This window comes from Bombyx mandarina, chromosome 23 (assembly GCF_030267445.1).
Source record: "Bombyx mandarina strain Sakado chromosome 23, ASM3026744v2".
Lineage (NCBI taxonomy): Eukaryota > Metazoa > Arthropoda > Insecta > Lepidoptera > Bombycidae > Bombyx > Bombyx mandarina.
This window is the reverse complement of record NC_143229.1, coordinates 1,488,170-1,510,739: the sequence shown is the minus strand read 5'-3', so window position 1 is coordinate 1,510,739 and position 22,570 is coordinate 1,488,170. Positions and strand designations below refer to the sequence as shown.

At 37.3% G+C, this 22,570-nt stretch overlaps 3 protein-coding genes and 1 long non-coding RNA gene across 6 annotated transcripts in view; 2 read left to right on the top strand and 2 right to left on the bottom strand.

The window, feature by feature from the left end:
- Positions 1-8,794, bottom strand: part of LOC114246964 (potassium channel subfamily K member 6) — a 64,945-nt gene extending 56,151 nt beyond the window's left edge. The window contains exon 1 of the mRNA XM_089737387.1: positions 8,617-8,794. The gene's annotated coding sequence lies outside the window, so the exon portion shown is untranslated. The remainder of the gene's footprint in view (positions 1-8,616) is intronic.
- On the bottom strand, positions 4,555-5,973 carry LOC149500103 (uncharacterized). Its single transcript, XR_016325220.1, has 2 exons — positions 5,761-5,973; positions 4,555-5,563 (listed from the first exon to the last, which is right to left on the bottom strand). It is a non-coding gene; the product is annotated as an uncharacterized LOC149500103 (long non-coding RNA).
- A 4,746-nt stretch (positions 8,795-13,540) lies between the features above and the next one.
- LOC114246973 (uncharacterized) lies at positions 13,541-16,962 on the top strand. Of its 2 annotated transcripts, none has more exons than XM_028179749.2 (4): positions 13,541-13,691; positions 14,129-14,330; positions 15,221-15,326; positions 15,777-16,962. In XM_028179749.2, exons 1-4 carry the CDS (start codon positions 13,629-13,631, stop codon positions 16,243-16,245), a joined length of 840 nt encoding a protein of 279 aa, XP_028035550.2. In that variant the 5' UTR covers positions 13,541-13,628; the 3' UTR covers positions 16,246-16,962. The 2 variants fall into 2 exon arrangements, with proteins under 2 accessions (XP_028035550.2, XP_028035549.2); XM_028179748.2 differs by having other exon boundaries at positions 15,209-15,326.
- Positions 16,963-17,263: 301 nt separating this feature from the next.
- Tango4 (transport and golgi organization 4) lies at positions 17,264-22,227 on the top strand. 2 transcript variants are annotated; one of them, XM_028179736.2, is made up of 8 exons: positions 17,264-17,616; positions 17,903-18,030; positions 18,480-18,713; positions 19,135-19,221; positions 19,503-19,588; positions 20,181-20,375; positions 20,716-21,036; positions 22,010-22,227. In XM_028179736.2, the coding sequence occupies exons 1-8, from the start codon at positions 17,501-17,503 to the stop codon at positions 22,199-22,201; spliced, it is 1,359 nt and encodes a 452-aa protein (XP_028035537.2). In that variant the 5' UTR covers positions 17,264-17,500; the 3' UTR covers positions 22,202-22,227. The 2 variants fall into 2 exon arrangements, with proteins under 2 accessions (XP_028035537.2, XP_028035536.2); XM_028179735.2 differs by having other exon boundaries at positions 18,477-18,713.
- The last annotated feature ends 343 nt before the right edge of the window (positions 22,228-22,570 follow it).

Here is a 22,570-nt window from a genome sequence, read left to right as displayed (position 1 = left end):
CTTTTACGGTAGGCAGCGGCTTGGCTCTGCCCCTGGCATTGCTGAAGTCCATGGGCGACGGTAACCACTCACCATCAGGTGGGCCGTATGCCCGTCTGCCTACAAAGGCAATAAAAAAAAAAAAAAAAAAAGCGCTATCGAGAACGTTAAAAAACTCTTACTAAGCACTGCTTGTAGTTTTCGTTCGTCTGCTTCACATGTCTAACGCTTATTGTTCTTAATGATAATTTCAATTTATTCGATATATCTCGTGGTACTTCTTCTTCTTCTTCTTCTCAGTCGTGTCACTCTTGACAGAGTGGTCGTGATCGTCATGTAGTGTTGGAAGGGGCCGACTTGATGCGTCTCACGATGTCGCGCCATCTCTCCCTGCTCGAGGCCATTCTACTGCACTCATTTAGGAGACCCCCCACTGCAGTTTTAATTTGGTCGGTCCACCGCATAGGTATTACTATTGCCGTTGAAATAAGAGTAAAATTCTACAAATATTTACGTATCTGTCACTCATACACAACAGACTTTCACGATAAAAGGAACAATACCCGGTGTGGTAACGTCAATTGGATAGATTGTGCATACTAATTTTCCTGACTGATTATGCTTGCATAATATGTTGTAGCCACAGATGACGTCACGATGAAAGTAAAATAAGAATAATGAGTTGTTCCAGACTGTGACCCGTGCACAGTGATGTCTATATCTATGTGAACAGGACGGCGAATCGATCCGTCCACTGACGTCATAGCCTCTACGCCTACATATGCTTCTGTTTGTTACTGGAGCAGGCCTTAAAAATACCTGCAGTCTATTTTGAACTTTAATTCCCTAGTCATAAAGTGATTCCATGGCTATTTGGTTTAAGCGAAATTTAAAACGCGACATTTGTCTTTTTTAAATTAAAGCTCCGTTTTATTTGGTATTAGTATCGATAATTTGATGTTTTTAATTGAACTTCAATTAAGTTTACGTCATTCCAATCGCAAAAGAAGTTTTTTGTTATGATATGTTATCCAAATTTTAAACTTTAAATAGCTCTCCTGTGAAGTTGCCTAAGCCAAAACGTCGCTCAAAACAAATAGCCCTTCCCTTTTTTTATTGCCCCTGTATGCAGACGAACATACGGCCCACCTGATGGTGAGTGGTTACCGTTGCCCATGGACTTCAGCAATGCGAGGGGCAAAGCCACGGCGCTGCTTGAACCTCCTCCCTCGATATTATACTTAAACTGTAAATATATATTAATTGTATATTTGTATTTTCTTTAATAATGTGTGAAAAGGTTTGTTCTATCTTGGTTAATGTTGTTAATAAGGGTATATCTTAACATACCGGTTGTATTATTTTCAGAATTGGTGTAGATAAAACGGTTACCTGAAAGAGATCGCTTTTAGCGATAAAACGAATTTTTGAATGTTAATTGTGTTGATATGTAATAAAGTCTCTCTCTCTCTCTCTCTCTCTCCACTTGATGAAGTCAATCAAAGCTTATGTGTTAGGACACCAACGAAAACATAATAAATCGCTTAGCCGTGTTGAATAAGGAATTATAAATGTGTAAAAGTTTCTTGGGAACACAACGACAAAAAAGTAATCTGACTTAAAACTCGTTTGTACAGCATTGAACACTTCAGTCAGTCCAATTAACGCCTCGGCTGGAGACGCTTCCCCGGTACTAATTGTTCGCGAGAACTTCTGCGTTTGTCGTCATTATAATTACATTACAACCGGGAGTGCTTCTTCCACAGTCGAATTCGAAAAACAATAAAATTACGACGACCAACTAAGTTGTTACAGCTGTCAGACTCGCAGCGTTTCTACAAGTGTTTTAAATGTTCTTAACAATTAAGTTTACTCTAAATTTAAATCTGTGGTATCTTCTTTTTTTTTACCTAAACTGATAGCCTTGAGAGGCTGTCAGCGTAATCTGACAAGCAGGTGAGCTCACGGGGCTCAAAACTGACGACGTTGCTAACACTAATCTTAGCAAGAGCAGTGCTTCGCAGAATCTATCACCGGATCGGAAACGCGACCCACTGAGAAGATCCGGCGAGAAACTTAGTGAGCTATGTCTATGGATCATGAGGTCGTAGTCAATATTCATAGTTTCTTACATTACCACCTCCAAGACTGGTGCCCCAAAGGCGCACGTTCACAATACGTCCTACCGCCAATCATTACGGAAATTAGAAAAAAATATAGCCGCCTCCGTGATTTGAGCACTGTTTCGGAGGATAAAGACAAAGAGAAGATCTTACAGCGAACTGGTGAATTTACTCGGTAGACCGACGATCCGATAATTATTGTTCGCAACTTGTATATAATAAATAATATGTAAACTTATCTTGAAACTGTCGTGTTCTATGATGACTGCCCGCTACGACGTGTTCACAGCTTCGTTCAATATGAGTACATTTTACGCCTTATTCTTTAGGCTATCATTATTAATCAAGATTTATACTACGATCCAATACAATGCCCCACATCACTGAGATAATTATTTAATAGACAAGTACATTTTTTATTGTCCTCGAAGCGATGAACCAATTTCACATTCATCATCACCATCATCATCGTCATCATAGTCAGTTACTCTTGGCAGAGCAGTCGTGGTCATGTGGAATCCTTGTTTATTAAAGCCTTAACGCTGTTCTCCATAATTTGTGTGGCTTGACGCACGCACTCGTTACCCGGTTTTTGATAATGATTTTCATTCGATCAGTCCAGCGCATTCATTTCACATTAGACGTGTTTTTCAACTGAAATTTCCTTAGGCGCGTTGAGAGGAAAATTTAACTCGCGGCAGATTCGTTACGGCTAGAGAGAAGAGATACAATTTAGGAAGAGCGAGAGTGAGAAAATAGACTGAACGTCTCGCGAACTACCTACTCAACCGTGGAGAGAGGGAAAAGACAAAGGAAGCTAGGTTGTTTCTCTTATACACAGCACTCCCTATAACAAGAGAAATTTGATTTAAGGACCGAAAATTAAGAAAACCACATTACTACACACCGCAAAAGAACTTTCACTTCATTTACGTGCGCCAAGTTGCAAGCGTACCATATTTTTCTTAACATGAATTTTTGTAATTAAGACACCATACGATTTGGATACACGAATCATAAATAATCGAATAATGTGACACAAAGAACTCGGCACGTAGCTCGCTTTGTTCACTTACAAAACCTAACAATTAGTTGTCACAATTACAGTCTCATATTTGACACTCAAAGCGACAGTATAGGATGGGTGGTGATAGCTTGTCTCGAAGGCTCTCAACCACTTATTTTCATTTGTGGGCTGTGTGTTTAGTGAGCGAAGAAAAGCGGAGAGCCGAGGTAATAAATCACTATACGAGTAATTTGTATGCACAATGTGAATAATAGGAACTGCTTTAAGCTTGCGTTAGCAGAGGAACAGAATAGCAGTAATTGTTTCAAGGGACTGTGATTTTTTTTAAGACAAAATCCGATCACGTTACCGCTTATACTATAAAATCTACTATAAAATCTTTAAATCTTGTGTAAAGGCAGACATGTCGTAAAACTCGAAAATACAATATGAGAGAGTTTATTCTAGAATTCCGACGTAAAAATATGTAGAGGCCACCATCAGCTTACCTCGAATAAACAGCAGAATTATCATTGAAATCCAAAGTCTCCCCATATGCGTATCGATCCTGAAGATATAGCGCTTTTTTTATTTCCCTTTGTAGGTAGACAAGCAAACGACCCACGTTATGGTGGTTTTTTTATTGCTTAGAAGGGTAGACGAGATCACAGCCCACCTGGTGTTAAGTGGTTACTGGAGTCCATAGACATCTACAACGTAAAGGCCTTATAAATGAGACATGAGTTCTAAGGTCTCAGTATAGTTACAAACGGCTACCCCATTCTTCAAGCCAAAACGCATTACTGCTTCACGGCAGAAACAGGTAGGGTGGTGGTATCTACCCATGCGGACTTACAAGAGGTCCTACCACCAATAACTACAAAAATTATAATTTTGCGGGTTTGATTTTTATCACACGACGTTTTTCCTTCACCGTGGAAGTCAATCGCGAATATTTATTAAGTACGTATTTCATTAGAAAAATTGGCACCCGCCTGCGGGATTCGAACACCGGTGCATCGCAAGATACGAATGCACCGGACGTCTTAACCCTGAAGACCACGACGACTTCAAAAGTCAGTGGTCACCGTCGCTTATGGACGTCAGCAATGCCAGGGACAGAGCTAAGTCGCCGCCTACATGTCATAGCGCTCGGGAAACATTTCTTTTCTATATTCACCTTATATCTTATATCTTTAAAAAAGCAATTCTTGTATCTTGTATACGTATAGTCTGAATCTCGGAAACGGCTCGACGATTTTCATAAAATTTAGTATAGAGGGCATTTCGGGGGCGATAAATCGATCTAGCTACGATTTTTTTTCAGAAAACGTTGTTTTATTCGGGTTTTCAATCCACTTTATCGATAATCAACTTAAACATAACTTTTTCTTTTTATTGAAAGAAAATAACATATAATATAATAATATCAATATGTAATTCGTATTTAAATATTATATACTTCGATCAATAATAGTACTAGATTACGGATCAGGAACAAAAATAAGACGCTCCAGTGGCCACGTTTGCAGACACGAAAACATCTTCATTTCTTAGAAAAAAGTTTAATAATGTTAACGACTTCAGTTTATTATAAACCTTAATACTTAAACATAAAGTTTAATTACCATTGCAAAATATATGTATTTAGGTCCTTTCGTCAGAAAAAGAATATTATGGAATAAATTTAAAATGTCACTTGAACATAAAAAGTCATCAGTACAAAAATATTTATTCTAAAATGATACTTAAAGCCTAATTTATAAGGTTAAAAATATTTGTTTAAAATTTCGTGCTTATTGTATTGTGGAACTAGATGTAGTTCTTGGTATTACATTTCAATGCTCAGAACACAGTAAGTATTGAAAGACATAGAGTTGCAGAATATACATATTTGTTTTAGGTTTGTTTTGTATGGTCGCAACTATTTTTGACCGATTCAAAAAAGTAGTAGATAATATTTTACATTGCCGCTATTACAATAAATAGGTGATAAAAAATAAAATTGAATAAAGTAAAAAAAATATGAAAGGAAACACGAAACATGTTTTCCACGTATTCTTTATACAGAAGTAATTAAAACAATAATGTAGGTTTAATTACCTTTAAACAGATTCAGTTTGTTATGAAGCTGTCTTTTAGAAGTCATTTTTATATGAGCGGTTTCTTTTTACAAATATAATGTAATCTTATATCAATGAATTTTTCTATAATCAGTTTAATTTAGGCTTATTTTATGGCTGTGTTCGTTTCCCCCAGAAAACAAATCCTTTTCAGCATATACGCTTAAAATATTTACACATACATATAAAGTTTTTTTAATACTTTTTTGCATTGATTTGCCACCACCATTGAACAATTCTAGAATTTTTATAAGAGTTCTATATTTCTTCTCCTCTTTCTTTCGCGACAATATATATCCATTGTGCACAGCGACAAGGGGCTACTAGGAAATCTACAAACAAAAATAACATTATAAAATAACAAAACTACTCTATGCATTCCCTGTCCAAGAATAGTGATGTTTGTTACAATAGTTGGTGCCTTGTCGCAAACATTGGCCAAACAATTACAATATTCGTAAATTGTGTTTTATTTACAATATAATTGTGTTTATTATTTTATGAAAAACACTTAATAATATAAATTTACCAAAAAAAGATATTCCTTCCAAAACCTTGGTGTTACGGTGGTTTTTTACTCAGTTTTTGAACGCGCATTGCAGCGTTTTGACGTCTTAGTGTTGGCTATGATTGGACCATACTAATTTGAAATAAGACCACAAATTTATTTGTGGTCTTATTTTTCGGGCCGCTTTTGAAGCGCTAATCGCGAATCTAGTAGTATTATTGATCGAAGATTATATAATTTATAAAAAACACAATTTATCAACAACAAAAAAAATACCGAAGCTCGGTCATCCGGTCATTAGGTTTGAAGTCGTCGTGGCCTAAAAGATAAAACGTTCGGTGCATTCGTATGTAGCGATGCACCGGTGTTCGAATCCCGCAGGCGGGTTCCAATTTTTTTAATGAAGTACTCAACTAATGTTCACGATTGACTTCCACGATGAAGGAATAACATCGTGTAGTAAAAACAAAACTAGCAAAATTATAATTTGCGTAATTACTGGTGGTAGGACCTCTTGGGAGTCCACACGGGTAGGTACCACCACCCCGCCTATTTCCGCCGTGAAGCAGTAATGCGTTTCGGTCCGAAGGGTGGGGTAGCCGTTGTAACTATACTGAGACCTTAGAACTTATATCTCAAGGTGGGTGGCGCATTTGCGTTGTAGATGTCTATGGGCTCCAGTAACCACTTAACATCAGGTGGGCCGTGAGCTCGTCCATCCATCTAAGCAATAAATAAAAAAATAAATAAAAAACCTCTAGTTCTACGAGTATAATAATGCGTGAGTTCCTTTGACTACAGAAAATTAGTTTCGTATCATTAATCCCCCGTACACATGTCACGGCTTTGTTCTATTCCCTGAGGCCGTGAGCCAATTATAGTATTGACTAATTGTTATTGAGTTTTTATTCATATAGTATTTACCTAGTTGTATACCTACCTATATATGGATTATGAATGAATAAACAATAAATACTTAATTGTGTTTCTGTGATGTAATAACAAAACAATATTTAAAGCCGGTTAATCCCTTTTGAAAATAATATTAAAAATTAAACAGTAAACAGTATTAATAAACTAAACAAAACTGAACTCTCTTTTTTACTGAATACTTCAACTACATTTTACTGAATGTCAGACTTCACTACTGAATTACAATGAAGAAAAATCCTTTTTAAAAACTAAAAAGTTTTAAATAATGAAGATTTTCTTAACATCTATATCACACAACCATCGTTTCCTAATAACCAATTATAATAGGTTAACTAATCAACACTAAACAGATAACATGTAATGTTTGTTGTTACAAAAAATTATAATAATATAGTATTTATTTTCCAAGTTTAAGGTGGGTGGCGCATTTACGTCGTAGATGTCTATGGGTTCCAATAACCACTTAACATTAGGTGGGCTGTGAGCTCGTCCACCCATCTAAGCAATAAAAAAAAAATCTTATACATCTAATAATACACAGCTTCGTTCGCTGCTCGCTTCCGGCTGTATAATGGATTACAACCTTTACATGTAGATGCTAACAATTGAGTTAATGTTCTAACGGAAATAAGTACATTTTCTAACGTCGACGTGGCAAGAGAGATAATCACATCAGGCGTCGTGATGAGAACGATGTCACTGTTAGACTTGTAGATATTTTACAAGCTTTTGCCTAACGCTAAATTTTACTCCCCACTTCATTTACGTAGAAAGTGAAAATATTTTTGAATTATAGAATGTTAAGGAAGCCATTTAAACCTCTATTTTGAAACATTATTTATTGGTGCTCCACTTGTATTGGTCTTACCGTGATGTTATAGTTATGTTATAGCCTATAGCCTTCCTCAATAAATGGGCTATCTAACACTGAAAATCGGACCACTAGTTCCTGAAATTAGCGCGTTCAAACAAACACTGGTAGGACCTCTTGTGAGTCCGCACGGGTAGGTACCACCGCCCCGACTATTTCTGCCGTGACGCAGTAATGCGTTTCGGTTTAAAGGGTGAGGCAGCCGTTGTGACAATACTGAGACCTTAGAACTATATCTCATGGTGTGTGGCGCATTTACGTTGTAGATGTCTATGGGCTCCAGTAACCACATAACACCAGGTGGGCTGTGAGCTCGTCCACACATCTATGCAATAAAAAAAAATAAAAAAAAACACACTCTTCCGCTTTATAATATTAAAAGTATAGATATATTCTAGAAGTTTGAGTATTGTCATTTAACTAACATAGGTTTTCTGTGGTCTAAATAGATATAGATGAGTTACATAGATCTCACAGTTAGCGCGACCTGTAATTCGGAACATGAAGTCAAAGTTAATTGAAATGTCGCTTAAACCAAATAGCCTTTAACCCGTCAATATGTTTGTTTTGCGACAATATTAAGCAGCACCTTTTATCAATGCGTACGAGCACAACCCACAAAAGTAGGTATTCATGAAATAATGCAGTCATAAATGATTTTTTGTTCATTTTAAAATCAATCTATTCTAACCGCCTACCGTAGTAAATCGTAGCGGCTGGATCTGCTACGCTTCGTAGAGCATGAAATCGAGAAATAAAAAGCTTATTTCGAAGCTACGCACCGTTGTGTGTCACGAAAATCACAATCTATTTTTGCGAAATTATAGCCTATTAACTTCTATTACCTAGCCTAAGGAATTCAAATAAAATATCGGAGCCGTTCAATCAATAAATGATATACTATAATAAATAAACAAACTTTAGAGTGTATTAGGACAATTAACAGTGCCAAAAAATATAAGTTATGATTCCTTGAATTATAAACACAAGGCTGCGTATATACTAGATATACACCTTTATTTTTGTTTTTTACAAATTCAAATAACTTGCTAAAAGTAAAGAAAAGTACTCACCAGTTTGTTCCGCACTCAAGTGACAATGAAATATTATTTTTATTAGGAGTTTAAAGTTATTTAAATATAGAAGTTGTCAGTTTTTATTAGCGTCCGATTTCGAGTGTACCGAATCAGCGGTTAGCGCGCGAACTCGTCCGACCCGTTCGAAGCAAAGGCGACATCTGACAAAGCCTATATTTGGCGCCCCAGTCAGCCCCAAGAGACTGATGAGGGTTGTTTTTAAATGGCTCACACAGTGGTCTATTATCAGATTTTTTGTTTTAAATTTAAATCTTTCTAAACTCCTGCAGATCTGTCTCTTTGATTTGATTAAAAACTGTTTTCAATAACCTTTCTAAAAATTTAAGGGCGTTGTAGTTCTTTTTTTATATTTTCACAAAAATATAAATCACGCTTAGTAATTGCTAAATGTATGTAATTTCTATTTTTTACATCTACACCAGTAAATAAATAATACTGGTGCTGCTAATCATCAAAACATCGAATGTATCAACGATAATTAGAAAACTACGCATTGTATATTTATTTATAAAATTTTTATCATTCCTCTAAAAGTAGATTAAAAATAATACTTCAAAATAACAAGGTGACAATCTACAGCTACATAGGTATCAATGAATGTATAGTCTTTCAAGCATGCGCACTCACGACCCGGCGCCATACTTTATCAATGGGCCGGCCATGTTTTGACGTCATCAACATGGCGATGTTTTATGTAATGTTTGTTTTCGTTCGCGGCAATTTCATGAGAATGCAGACCGCCAGCCAGTTGTTTGAGTTCCCTGATTAAATATTTCTGGGGTACACAGTTGGAATTGTTTGTCGGCTGTGTTTTTGCTGACATGAATATAAAATGCGTTTTTATTTTGATGAATTAAATTTTCGTCTGCTTATAGTTTGCCGCCATTTTTTTATTCCAAATTATTCGAAGACTATGTAACAAAAAAAGCTAAAATAAGAATTGTATTTTGATTTTGTTCCGGTTAGGCAGGTGTATAAAAACATCAAAGTGGCCGTGTGTCAAATGTAGTTGAATTAAAATAAATAACTACTATATTTCTATCTTGTAGAGTAGATTGTTATTTTAATTTTAACTTCTTTTAGTATGAAAGCACAATTTTTTTTTATCACGAACGAAATTAAAACAAAGATATATAGTAAACTGTCATTGTTTAAAGCTCAAATAAGAACCGAGTGGCAGATACGTAGATAAACTGCTTAAAGACAAGATACTGCTAACAAATTACCTAATGTATTTTACATTAATTCATAGATTGATTTGTCTAATTTAAGACAAATTTTCTTTAAAGAATTTCAATGCTCTTTTTTATTACCCGCCCTATACGAACATGAAGATTAACGAAGAAACAATATTACGACTTTTTTACTCATTAACTAGATTTAGATTTTCTGTATTATCATATAAAAATCTCCACGTGATTGTTAAGACTTATATGTAAATAAATAAAATCTCGCTGCAAGAACACTATGAACAAATCAAATGGTCTATATTGTTATTTTATACGCTTTTATTGGCTTCATACGTATGTCAGTATCTAAGTTAGTATGTGAAAAAATCTTTGAACATGATTCTATCCACTTCAAAAAGTGGGATTAACTCGAAATTTGGCTTACTTATTAAGGACCGACGATAATTCAATATTTTAAGCAGTTAGACCCGTTATTTACTTTGGGCAGTCAAAACAACAGATTCATTTGATCGTCTTCTTTTTACCACTTAGCAAATTGGAAACTGTTGTATTTGCGTGAATATATTATTATATATTAATGAATAATTTATGATACATAATGCTACTTAAACTAAAAAATGAAAAATAAATAATAGCTTCAAAAAACAACTAAAAACACGCTTGTAAAGAAAATCCAACTAAAATAGAAAATAAATTTATTGTAAAAAAAGCATGAGGGGCTTTTTAAGATATTATCAAAACGATAATCTTTCCACTGTCTACGATATCTGTCAATAAAATATTTATAACTATTGACACTACGAGCGCTATGGCATCTTCTATATCGTTCCCTCACTACTGAGGATCGCGACCACATGCGATGTACTTCCAATGCGCCCGATCATGGGTGGCATGGACTGCATGGTACAGACTACCACCATATCTATGGCATATTCTTCTTCAAACGAGGCTTGTGGAGAGTACTTAACGGTAGGCTGCGGCTTGGCGCTGCCCCTGGCATTGCTGAAGTCCATGGACGAGGGTAACCACGCACCATTAGGTGGGCCGTATGCTCGTCTGCCTACAAAGGCAATAAGAAAAAACTACACACAGTAGGCTTTTTTTACAATTTTTTTTAAGTCTATTGTTTTTTTTTTTAAGTTTTTTTTTATAAACCTTCGGGCAGAAGGAAACTGTGAACAAGTCAAATGGTATTGCCTAATAAGTTTATCATACTCACATCTCACTTCATACCGACTCAATAGATGTTCGCTTCCCAAGCTTTACTGTACTACGCAACACCGACGTCTACTGAAACTGCACTGTCTTGAACAAAACATCTTTATCACACCTCTATTCATATATTTCATTAGTCGTCGTGGCCTAAAGGATAAGACGCGCGGTGTGCTCATATCGAGCGATGCGAATGTGCCGGTGTTCGAATCCCAGGTATAATTTTTTCTAATGAAATACGTACCTACTTAATTCGCATTCATTCATGACTTCCACGATGAGGCTATGATATCGTGTAATAAAAATCTATCCTGGATTTTTTTTTAGTTGCATTTCAATTTTGTTAGTTGTTATCAGTCGTAAAAGGCGGGCCGGGAATACTGAAGATCTTTCCCCAGGGGATTGGCGACATCCACTTTGTGAAGTCTAAGCCTTCCGATAATCGCTTAACATGCTCCCCATCCGGGAGTATCTGGAATAGCCTCTTAGGTTATAACGAATAGGTAGGGAAACAACATACTATGAAAATATAAAACAAATAATAGGAACTATTGAACGTACCTTCATATATATTAAATAAAATAAAATAATTGGGAATAAATCACGGACGGTCATTCGTCCCCAAATTAGGACTACGGGTACCGGAGAGTGACATATATACTTATATATACGTTTAAATATACCAACAATAAATATAATAAACACCCAGACAAAGAGCAAACAAATCTGTTAATCACACGAATGTTTATCCAGTGTGGGAATCGAACCCACGAAATTCGGCACAACAGTCAGATGCGGTAACTATTGCACCACCGAATCAGTCATAAAAAAAAGATTTTTGGCCTTACAAGGGAAACAGCCTAACTTACGTACGCCGATTTTTCTCAAAACCATCTTTGCAATGGACGACTAACTTGAAACCCCATCAAACCATTCAATCCCGTTTTTGCAGGATAGCCGTCGGAGCCCTGCGGTTCGTCAGGAACATCGACCTGCACGACGACTTGGACCTAGAGTCCACCAGTAAGTATCTACAGTCGGCATCGATCCGCCATTTCGATAAAGCGGCACGACACGAGAATCCTCTCATCGTGACCGCCGGTAACTACATAGCCGATCCTGCGGACCAAACGGTAAACAGCTGACGTCGCCCAAAACACGTCATCTCCAATCCTCCCGATCCACTAACGGTGCTTTTAAGTACCTCAAGCACCGGTCATCCTTCTCGTCGAACCCGTCTATTGCAATGAAGGGCTCGGCGAGTAAATTAACCCACAGACACAGCCCACTGAGTTTCTCGCCGGACCTTCTCAGTGAGTCGCGTTTCCGATCCGGTGGTAGTTTCTGCGAAGCACTGCTCTTGCTAGGGTTCGTGTTAGCAACGTCATCAGGCTTGAGCCCCGTGAGCTCACCTATTAATTCGGCAAACGTAGAATAACCCCTCGGGATTACTAGAATAGGCTACACAATTACCACAGTGTCGAATGTCATGCATTACTCGACCGAACGGACACAACTCGCGTAAAATATAATTTGCGTTAATCACTGGTGGTAGGGCGTCGTGTGAACACCTAATTATTAGTAATTCATGCCTAAGAAATGCCTAATTCTGTCTCATTATAGAACTGATACTTAGAACTCTGGTCTCAAGGTGGGTAGCGGAATTTGCGTTGCTGATGTCTATGGGCTGCAATAGCCCCTGAAAATCAAGTGGGACGTGAGCTTGTCTATCTATTTAAGGTATAGAAAAAATGCCAAAACCTAAAATATATTATAATCGCGCATATCAGCTTTATGTTACGCAAAGGAGTTCCATATTGAAACGAATGCTAAGTAGGTTTTGTAAAAGCTAGTTGAGATATTTGACTGCCCTCGACTTGATTGATATCTGCTAACCGACTTGCCTATTTCTGTTGTTATACACTCTACAGTACACAGATAAATCTACAAATATCTTAAATTATTTAGATTTCTGTGGCCCTGGATTTGTAAAAGTGACCATCGTATCACGAGACTTTAATGTTATATTCTTCGTATTATTGTTTTTGACTTTTAGGAAATAAATTAGGATGTGCAAAAAACCGAATTCTTCGTTATTAAATGCACTATTATTAACGTTGAGCCACAACGATTTAATTACGATTAAAACACAACTATTTACGAGAAAATCTTTTACCAACTTCATTGGATCTAATTAATAACAATGCAACTTCTCAAATAGGTATGCATTTCAAAAACTTAATTGAAAAGTATCTGTCTCTTTCTATCTTACCCGAAACACAACACGACAGATCGAGATAAAATCAGCCCTCTTGTAACATACCCCTTGGCCTAAGGGTCACGAACAAGCGCGCTTGCGCGAATCAATACTGCTGACTCTACTAGAAAAATTTAACAACCACATTCTCCTTATTGTTCAGAAACCGTTGCTGGCTTACTTGTGAACCCTCATTCCTCAAGCGATTCAAAAACGTTAATGTATTAAAAACTACTAAAGTAATGGTAATTTCCATGTGGTTTGTTACTTTGGTGGTGTGAGTTTCGCGCTTGCGTTTCGCATCCCAGTATTAAATCGCGGACAAGTGGATGAGAGTTACGAGTAAAGTGCATCCATTTTGTGTAAAAAAATCGTTTAAATTAGAAATACAAGTGAGTTTATGTTTAATTCGTTTTTATATTTTGAAATAGATATTTTGTAGTTCGAATGGAATAAGTTGGCCTTGTTGGTTTTGAATGATAATAGTTTATTTTCTTTTTTTTCAATATAACTTTTTATCAGATAGGTCATATCGAATAAGCAAAGGAATCATAAAATAAAACGTCCATTTTATTTTACATCCATCATGATATTAGAATATCACAACTTCACAATTCGATATGCGACCTCGATATCTTTAAGTTGATTAAATTATTGCTACATTTTATTAGGACTTTTTATCTTTAAAGATTACAGATTTTGACATGATATAAACGACAACTTATGGTTTTGGACTTTTTTAGCACGTAATTTTTTTTTAATTATTATTTTTTTCAAAAATCGTAACGAAATAAATGACTAATATATTGTAATGGTGTATTATTTCAAGATGGCGTGCGGTACAGAGTGCCTGTCTCTGGGTCCACCACCAGATTCCATATTGCACATGCCCCCTCCTCCATTGCCAGCATTCTTAGCCAGTGCTGCCAACCTCACCCCACCGTGCAGAGCATCCAAATGTCCTCCACAGTCGAACAACGAGGACCACTCTATGTTTCCAGGAGTTGAGTACCATGAACTGCCCAGACATGGTAAGACGAAATTAAATTAATTATCTGTTGAGACCGGAAGTTACAAATAAATATAGTTAGGGTTTTTGATCAATCTTCGAATTTTAGCTCACACAATAAACCCCTCATGTAAAAAAATTATATCGGATATTAAAATTGAAGTCATAGCCCAAAAAAGAACATAGCTGAGACATATCTCAAGTCGGATGGCGCATTCAAGACATCGCCGGCAATCAAAACATTTTTCACCAGATTCTGATCTTCTCCTGACGTTTGATAACTTTCAAACATTCGTGTTGCTCTGTTGATACCGGCACGTGTTGAATATTTAGTGTACTTTCTATGTTTTGGTACGCTAAATAAGTCGCTCTAAGAATGCGTACACCTGTGTCAAATACTAAAAAACCTTTATTTTATTACCACTGTGATTATATATTTAATTCAGAATTTTTATAACTGATTCATATGTATACTTAAATGATAAGTCTCATATTCGGAATGGCTGTGACGTCATAATTTTAAAGATTGACCTAATATTAATAATATTATTCTGTCTGTTGATATTAGTACTTTGCCTTCCACGTTTTTTTATTTGCAAAAGGCAAATAGGCAGAAGCATCGAGGCAGATTGTTTTTAGACGATTTTTTGGAGAGTATTGAGGTCTTATATTTTTAAATCACAACGTAGATGCTATTACTAATTTAGTAAAGTAAGATTGAATGCTCCATTATATTAATACCATTAATGCCCAACACTTCAAACCGGGAAATTCATGGTTGGTTTAATTCAGATATGATTAGTCTATCTGCGGTAGGAGCTAGCTGGTTATGTAGAAAAATAACTAAGATTACTGCTTCTATCAGCGGCGTATGAGACAGAGACGAAAAAGAATTTCAAGGTACAATTTCAGAACCCGCCAGCGGGGACGACACGTGGTTCCTGGTTTTGATCACGTGCTGCATCGCGGTACTGTGCATTGCTGCTTTACTGGCACTCTTCCTGCTCAAATGTAGAGAGTAAGTAGATTTAAAATAAACCGGAAAAGCCATTTCACTGAAATGATTTTTCCAGTTAGGTTTCTAATTGGGAATTATCAACGTCGGTCGTAGATATCAGCAAGGTTGGAGCGCGCGAATCACAGCAATATCTGAAATTATCGCTTATTAGCTGTCACATAACACTGTTAATAGCATTGACGAAAAAAGCCTATGAACCACTGGCTCTTCAATCTGCGTCGACTAAACGCGATTACAGCCTCTTCGAGTTACTTACTACAATTTCTCTGTCATCCCAACGTAGTAGATGTTCCTACTCAATTTCGTATACTCGTGGTGAAATATTCTGTGTGAGCCGCAATGGAAGGGAACACTAGTTCCTAAATGACGTTGTTTTTTACGCCATGTAACGGTACGATTCATGGAAGCCACGAGTAGGTATCTAATTACTTAATCTAATTCGGTTTTCAGGGCTCGTGGTGGCTGCAAAAGCGGTACAGCGAAAGCCAGTGGCTCCAACGCATTATACGGTGGCCCAGCTCTGGATTCACGAGTGCTGTGGGCGGCCCTCACGCCGAGAGGCACGAGACACTTTGTCGCCGACACTTACCCGCACGACGATACGGAGGACCACCACTACGAGTGCGTCGAACCCCCTCTCTACAAACTCGGCCCACCCGAAGACTTGGCCATCACCCGTCACTTCAACGTTGAATACGAAGATCCGGCGCCCCTGATAGAAAATTACAGCGATAGAGCTGAAGACTACTTCCGTAACGGTATCGAGACGCTGCGCAGAACGAGACCGCTCGTATCATCGCCAACCAGGATCGAACGCCCCAACTTGCCTCCTCTGAACCTTCAGCCGAGGACCCTGCGCCGCGCTCCCCACTCCCGCCGCGTTAGCGACGCTAATAATCCAGAGAAATCGGCCATCTGAACCGAGAGTGGCGCGGTATTCTCCGTCGCCGATACAACAGAAATCGATTACGATTGGCAGTCGATTGAAAATTCGAACGTTGACCGTCTCGTTTAACAACCGTACTATTGACTCTTGTTTCACTGAGTGTAATACTTTTTTAGTTTTGAAAAATCGTCGTCAGAATTTCTGGTACTTCAGTGATTAACATTCGTTCATAAATACTAAAATGCTCTTTACGGTAATTGTGTGTTTATGAAAATATTGTGTATGCACTTATTAAGTATTCCTAGTCTGTGTGTTGAACAGTACAATGTGCTTAGTACCATTTGTATGGAGTTGGAACAGCGCCTTTAGCGGCAAACGCAAGGTAACTGCCCCATCTCCATACAAATTTGAGTTAATTTTTACACGATCGAGAAGTTAAAACAACTAGCACAGGCACACTGTACAATGTAAATAATACTTTGGAGGATGTTTATTGTATGTAATTTAACATAACAAATAGCTATCATTAAATCAATAAATATTCCAAAACTAGTGAGCAGCTGTATCTAGTCTAGTTTCTAGTCTGTAAGCACAATTTCTAGTCATCTTCGTACCTACTTGTGAATTTAGAGGTAAATATAGATATAGTCCACTGTGTATTTTATTGAAAATCAATTCCACAATTTTCTTCGCCATGCATTATTATGCTCGAATTTTGTACTTATGAATAAAATCGACGTTGTGTAAACAGTGTTTTTTTCATTTCTAGGAGCAAACTAATTAAATTATTGATAAAATTCTGAGCCAAATCCGTACTTTCTATCCGTCACAACAAGCATAAACAACAAGCAATACATTTTTTCTTCAAATACCCTTTAGTATTTCAGCTCAATAATAGGAATTTAAAATGTTTGTTTTAAAACAATTTAAAAGTTAATTTCAAAAAATCATAATAATGATGTTTGTTGCAGGCTAATCGAGATTTGCATTCATTTTCCCTAATTTTTTATTATCTGTATAGTGACATTTGACAGTGACGCTGCTCATTACCGTCCATTTGACGTTTGTTTGACGTAGGATTTATTTTGTAAGAAAATGATGCTGTTTGTTGTCGGGTATTTCTTGGTCTCGACACCGTTAAAACCAAAAAGCTTTTTCTAAGAACCATAAGGAATATGCATTAATTAAAAATAAAATTGAATTTAAATACTAATTTAACATTACAAGTTAATAGTATTTGGTTTTCTTTAACTAGTTTTAGACAATAATTAATTGCCAAAACTTCATAATGTCTGAGGACGTGATTAAACATTCTGTACACACTTTAGTGTTTCGATCGTTGAAAAGATCGCACGATATGTTCCTAGCTAACCAAGGGATGTTACCGCCAATCGACGATAAAGCGTAAGTAAAACAGAATAATATTATTTGAGGTTAGTTTAATACAAGTCCTAATGGAAATAATCGATGAGCTATTTCAAAGATAGGTACAATAGGTACAAGAGGTTTGGTGTTCCTGATCTAAAAATTTCTGCAAAACCTTTAAAACTTTCAACTGTAGTGGAGAAAACCTTCATGGGAGCAGACGATGTTGTAAAGGCAAATAAATTAGAGGAAAATTTCACGTTATGTATACCTACATAAAACACTAGCGTAGACACAATTATTATTTATAATTTTACATTAACAGAGAGAAAGTACTGAAATTGGTTAAAGCAAGAGATAGTTACGGACAAGTGATGGGTGCAGTGCGGAAGGCTCAGGCCCTGAAACAACAAGAGTCTGTCTCCTGTAGACCTGAAACTCCACTGACCACAGGTAAACACAATTATATGTATAATGTTCACCCTAGGGTTCGGGATAAATAAATAAAATAATAAATTCCACCGAAGTACAAATTAAAACTCTATTTAACACTTAGAACACTTACCGGACACTGTAAAATTCGTAATTCACTTCTTCTGCTTCGCTTCAGGTGATCCGTTTGCAGTTTTGCTTTGAGTAGATCCGTTTAATAACTGCTTTCGTGTCATATCTGCAATGCTTTTATAGTCAATAAATGTAGATCAAATACAGAAACTAAAAAAAATGATTCATTTGTATGGATTTTTTTACAACAAAGTTGCATTTTCATTATGACAAAAAACAGCAAGAACTTAATTGTGGACCTCATGACTTCTGTGCTCATTACATTCAATAAAAAATATATTCCTTTTCCAATATTCCTTGATGTTGCAATGGAATAAATACAGTGTTTTCTTTAGCAGAAACAGTGGAAACTGCACCTTTGCCATCGGAAGGGGCTGTTGTCCCATACTCTGGACCAACACCTTCACCGTCACCAGCTCCCCCCTCGGGGGCTTTAACTGTACCGCGGAAACCGCCGTCTATGCCCAAACCAAAATGGCACCCACCCTGGAAATTAATGCGTGTTATATCAGGTCATCTGGGTTGGGTTCGATGTGTTGCTGTAGAACCTGGAAATGAGTGGTTTGCTACTGGTAAGTAAAAATATAGAAACCACATACAGAGCCAACTAATGGCATCTAATATGCCAACATTTAACTAATATATTATATATTTAATTTAGTATAAATTAGAAGGAGGATATGCGGTAAGAATTATAATTACGAATTTGACAATCTTAAAATTTTTATTCATATAAAGTTTGATTTTTACTAATTAAATATACTTATTATAAGACTTTTTTTATCAATAATTGTATTGAAACCATAAACTTTCAGTTAGATAATTAATATATTGTATTTGTTTAGACAGGCTCTTGTCCTACGGACTGTCGAAAAAAAACTTGATTTATGATTAAAGTTACTTAATTTTTCTGTTATAATGAACTTTTAGCACAACCATTACAATAAAATCAATCCTAAGGAAAGAATCTGCAAGATGGTTTTAATATTTCAGGTGCCGCTGACAGAGTGATAAAAGTATGGGATTTAGCAAGTGGAAAACTAAAAGTATCTCTCACTGGACATGTGAGTACAGTAAGAGGTAGGTAGACCCTTTATGTATTCGTGCAAAAATCGAGATGTTTGGTTTTCAGATTTTGAAAAATGAATGCTTAACTAAGTTTTTCATACTTTTCCAGCTATGTACATTACACAATTACTTAAGCTCTGATCAAAAATTTCACATTAACACAGTCCCCGATATTGCATCATGTTGAAAGCAAAGAGAGTGTGGGTTGAGTCTACGTTAATTGTGAAAATCATGGTCTAAGAATCCCACAAGTACCGGTATGTGTAATATGAAATGAATATATTCTATTTCAGGAGTGGTAGTGTCACCAAGACATCCATATTTGTTCAGCTGCGGTGAAGACAGACAGGTGAAGTGCTGGGACTTAGAATATAACAAAGTGAGTTATTGACCTATAAATCCATAAAAGACTAGCGGTACTCGCCCGCTTCGCTGAGCATTTAAAATTAACATTATTATTTATTGTCATTATTATTAGAGAGTCCAACACTCGTATAAATATTAGCCTATCCATTAAGCACATGTATTTTCTACATGGATACCAAGTTTCAAGTCAATTGGATGTTCAGTAGTTATAACGGAACATCCGTAAAAACAACTAGATTTATATATTAGTATAGATACATATTCAATGTGACATGGCTAAATATATGTAAAGAAAAACTTGTATTATTTAAAACTTTAGTTTTTCGTCAGTATAATTCAGTGTCATGGAGTGAAGGTCATCATTCAGTAAAAAAAGTCAGATAAAAAAAAAGAGATTTCAATTTTGTATAACTTATTATTAATAATACTGTTTACTGTTTAATTTTTAGTATAAATTTTAAAAGACATTAAAGGCTTTATATGTTGTTATCTTACTATATCACAGAAAACACAATTAAGTACATATTTATTTTTTATTCATTCTGAAATACTCCATATAAAGCAGATGAATTTTTGTATTTAGTATCGGTTCGTTGTGTGTGCAGGTGATCCGGCAGTACCACGGTCACCTGTCGGCCGTGGTGTGTCTGGCGCTGCACCCGCGCCTCGACGTGCTGGTGTCGGCCGGCCGCGACGGCACCGCGCGCGTGTGGGACGTGCGCAGCAAGGCCAACGTGCACACGCTCGCCGCGCACACCGACACCGTCGCCTCGCTCGCCTGCCAGGCCGCCGAGCCGCAGGTGCGCCCCGCCCCGACCCGACCCGCCCCGTCCCGCCACGCCACGCCCACTGACACGTTTTTTTTTTTGCTTAGATGTGTGGACGAGCTCACAGCCCACCTGGTGCTAAGTGGTTACTGAAGCCCATAGACATTTACAACGCAAGTGCGCCACCCACCTTGAGATATAAGTTCTAAGGTCTTAGTATATGTAGTTACAATGGCCGCTCCGACCTTCAAGCTGAAACGCATTACCGCTTCACGGCAGAAATAGGCGAGGTGGTGGTACCTACCCGTGCGGACTCACATGAGGTCCTACCACCAATAACAACCACCAGTAACGTACAGTGATTATATTTCAGATAATAACCGGCTCGCACGACTCGACCATCCGTCTCTGGGACCTGGCGGCCGGCAAGTCCGTGTGCACGCTGACCAACCACAAGAAGTCCGTTCGCGCGATCGTGATACACCCGACAATGTACACGTTCGCGTCGGCGTCGCCCGATAACATCAAGCAGTGGAAATGTCCCGAAGGAAAATTTATACAAAACTTGTCTGGTCACAACGCAATAGTGAACTGTCTGGCCGTGAACCCCGAGGGTGTGCTGGTGAGCGGCGGCGACAACGGCACCATGTACTGCTGGGACTGGAGGACCGGCTACAACTTCCAGAGGTTGCAGGTCAGTTACGTCACTCTTAAACGAACAGTCTGTAAAGTTTCTGAAGGCGAAAAGAGGATACCTACCTGACTAAATATATTTAAAAAACAAAAAAGTTAGAAGTGGTGCCACGGGACACCAGGTACGAACGAAGTTCCTTCTGATAATACAGAAGCAACACAATTTTGCAAAAAAACTATTGCTTATCTTTATAATTTTCTTTTTTATTTATTTAGCTGATTGGTTCTTATTTAAGTACATACATAAAGTATTTAGGAAATTTAGTATTTTAGAAAATAACCAAAACGTAAAATAAAATAAATCAATTAATAAATAAATAGCAATTTAAATAAAGAAGTAAAAAAATTAAAAAAAACTTTTTTTTTAACAATATAAAATTACATAAATAATTTTAGGTAGTTTTTAATCAATTCTCATCATTAAATTCTATTGCTGAAACTATTGTGCTTGTGGTAATTAAAATAAGATGCATATTATTATACTTACGATTCTATTTTGTGCAAAAAACAATGTCAATAGTAGTACCATATCTCGTTGTCGATTCTTTTGTATTGTGTTAATGCGCATGGGCGTTGTTCATGAGTATATACTATGCATTCCCTCCTGCCTGAGCCCGTGCTCGCCCACCTGTCCTGGTGAAACTGGAAAGGCCTCCGGGCCACCAGTAATCCATCATTTATAAAAAAAACCTATGCATTAGCGAGCCGGAGTGGGATCAGAAAGAGAAGGGATGAGAGAATAGAAAGAAAGAGGGAGAAAGAGAAAGGTATTATACACTATTCGCTTGTGTTTACGACTATAGCGCTTCTGTTATAATATATTGTTTATGAGTTCGGTCGCAAAGCAAAATCTCTGTCTCCCCCATAACCTACCGTAAGGAGCTTCGTTCCGAAAATAGGACCATCATTTCTTGAAAAAATGCCTACCTTCGTTTATATGAAATTTCAATAACAACGAATGTGTCGCGTTCCAGACGGCGGTGCAGCCCGGCTCCATGGACTCGGAGGCCGGCATCTTCGCCATGAGCTTCGACCAGTCCGGCTCTCGCCTCATCACCGCCGAGGCCGACAAGACCATCAAGATCTACAAGGAGGACGAGGCGGCCTCGGAGGAGACTCACCCGGTCAACTGGCGACCGGAAATATTGAAGAGACGAAAGTTTTAGGAACAATAAAATATTTTTATACGCAATTGTTGTTTGGACTAAAACCAAACTTTAACCCTCAGACACAGCCCACTGAGTTTCTCGCCGGATCTTCTCAGTGGGTCGCGTTTCCGATCCGGTGGTAGATTCTGCGAAGCACGGCTCTTGCTCGGGTTCGTGCTAGCAACGTCATCAGGTTTGAGTCCCGTGAGCTCACCTACTGGTTAAGGCGACGCTGACATAGCCTCTCAAGGCTATCAGCTTAGGAAGGAAAAAAAAAGAAAAAAACCAAACTGTTTACATTTTCCTTTTTTTTAATTGGGATCATAAGTGGACGAGCTCACAGCGTATTTGGTTTGTGTGTTCACTTCTCGTGTGCGCATGTCGGTA

What these genes read in the sequence shown, in the direction of transcription:
- LOC114246973 (XM_028179748.2), top strand. Translation starts at nt 13,629, where the DNA reads ATGAGAGTTACGAGTAAAGTGCATCCATTTTGTGTAAAAAAATCGTTT. An exon ending in CGTTTAAATTAGAAATACAA is followed by an intron (nt 13,692 to 14,128) that starts GTGAGTTTATGT and finishes TATTATTTCAAG; the next exon opens with ATGGCGTGCGGTACAGAGTG. An exon ending in CCATGAACTGCCCAGACATG is followed by an intron (nt 14,331 to 15,208) that starts GTAAGACGAAAT and finishes AAGAATTTCAAG; the next exon opens with GTACAATTTCAGAACCCGCC.
- Tango4 (XM_028179735.2), top strand. Translation starts at nt 17,501, where the DNA reads ATGTCTGAGGACGTGATTAAACATTCTGTACACACTTTAGTGTTTCGA. An exon ending in ACATGTGAGTACAGTAAGAG is followed by an intron (nt 19,222 to 19,502) that starts GTAGGTAGACCC and finishes ATTCTATTTCAG; the next exon opens with GAGTGGTAGTGTCACCAAGA. An exon ending in GCCAGGCCGCCGAGCCGCAG is followed by an intron (nt 20,376 to 20,715) that starts GTGCGCCCCGCC and finishes ATTATATTTCAG; the next exon opens with ATAATAACCGGCTCGCACGA.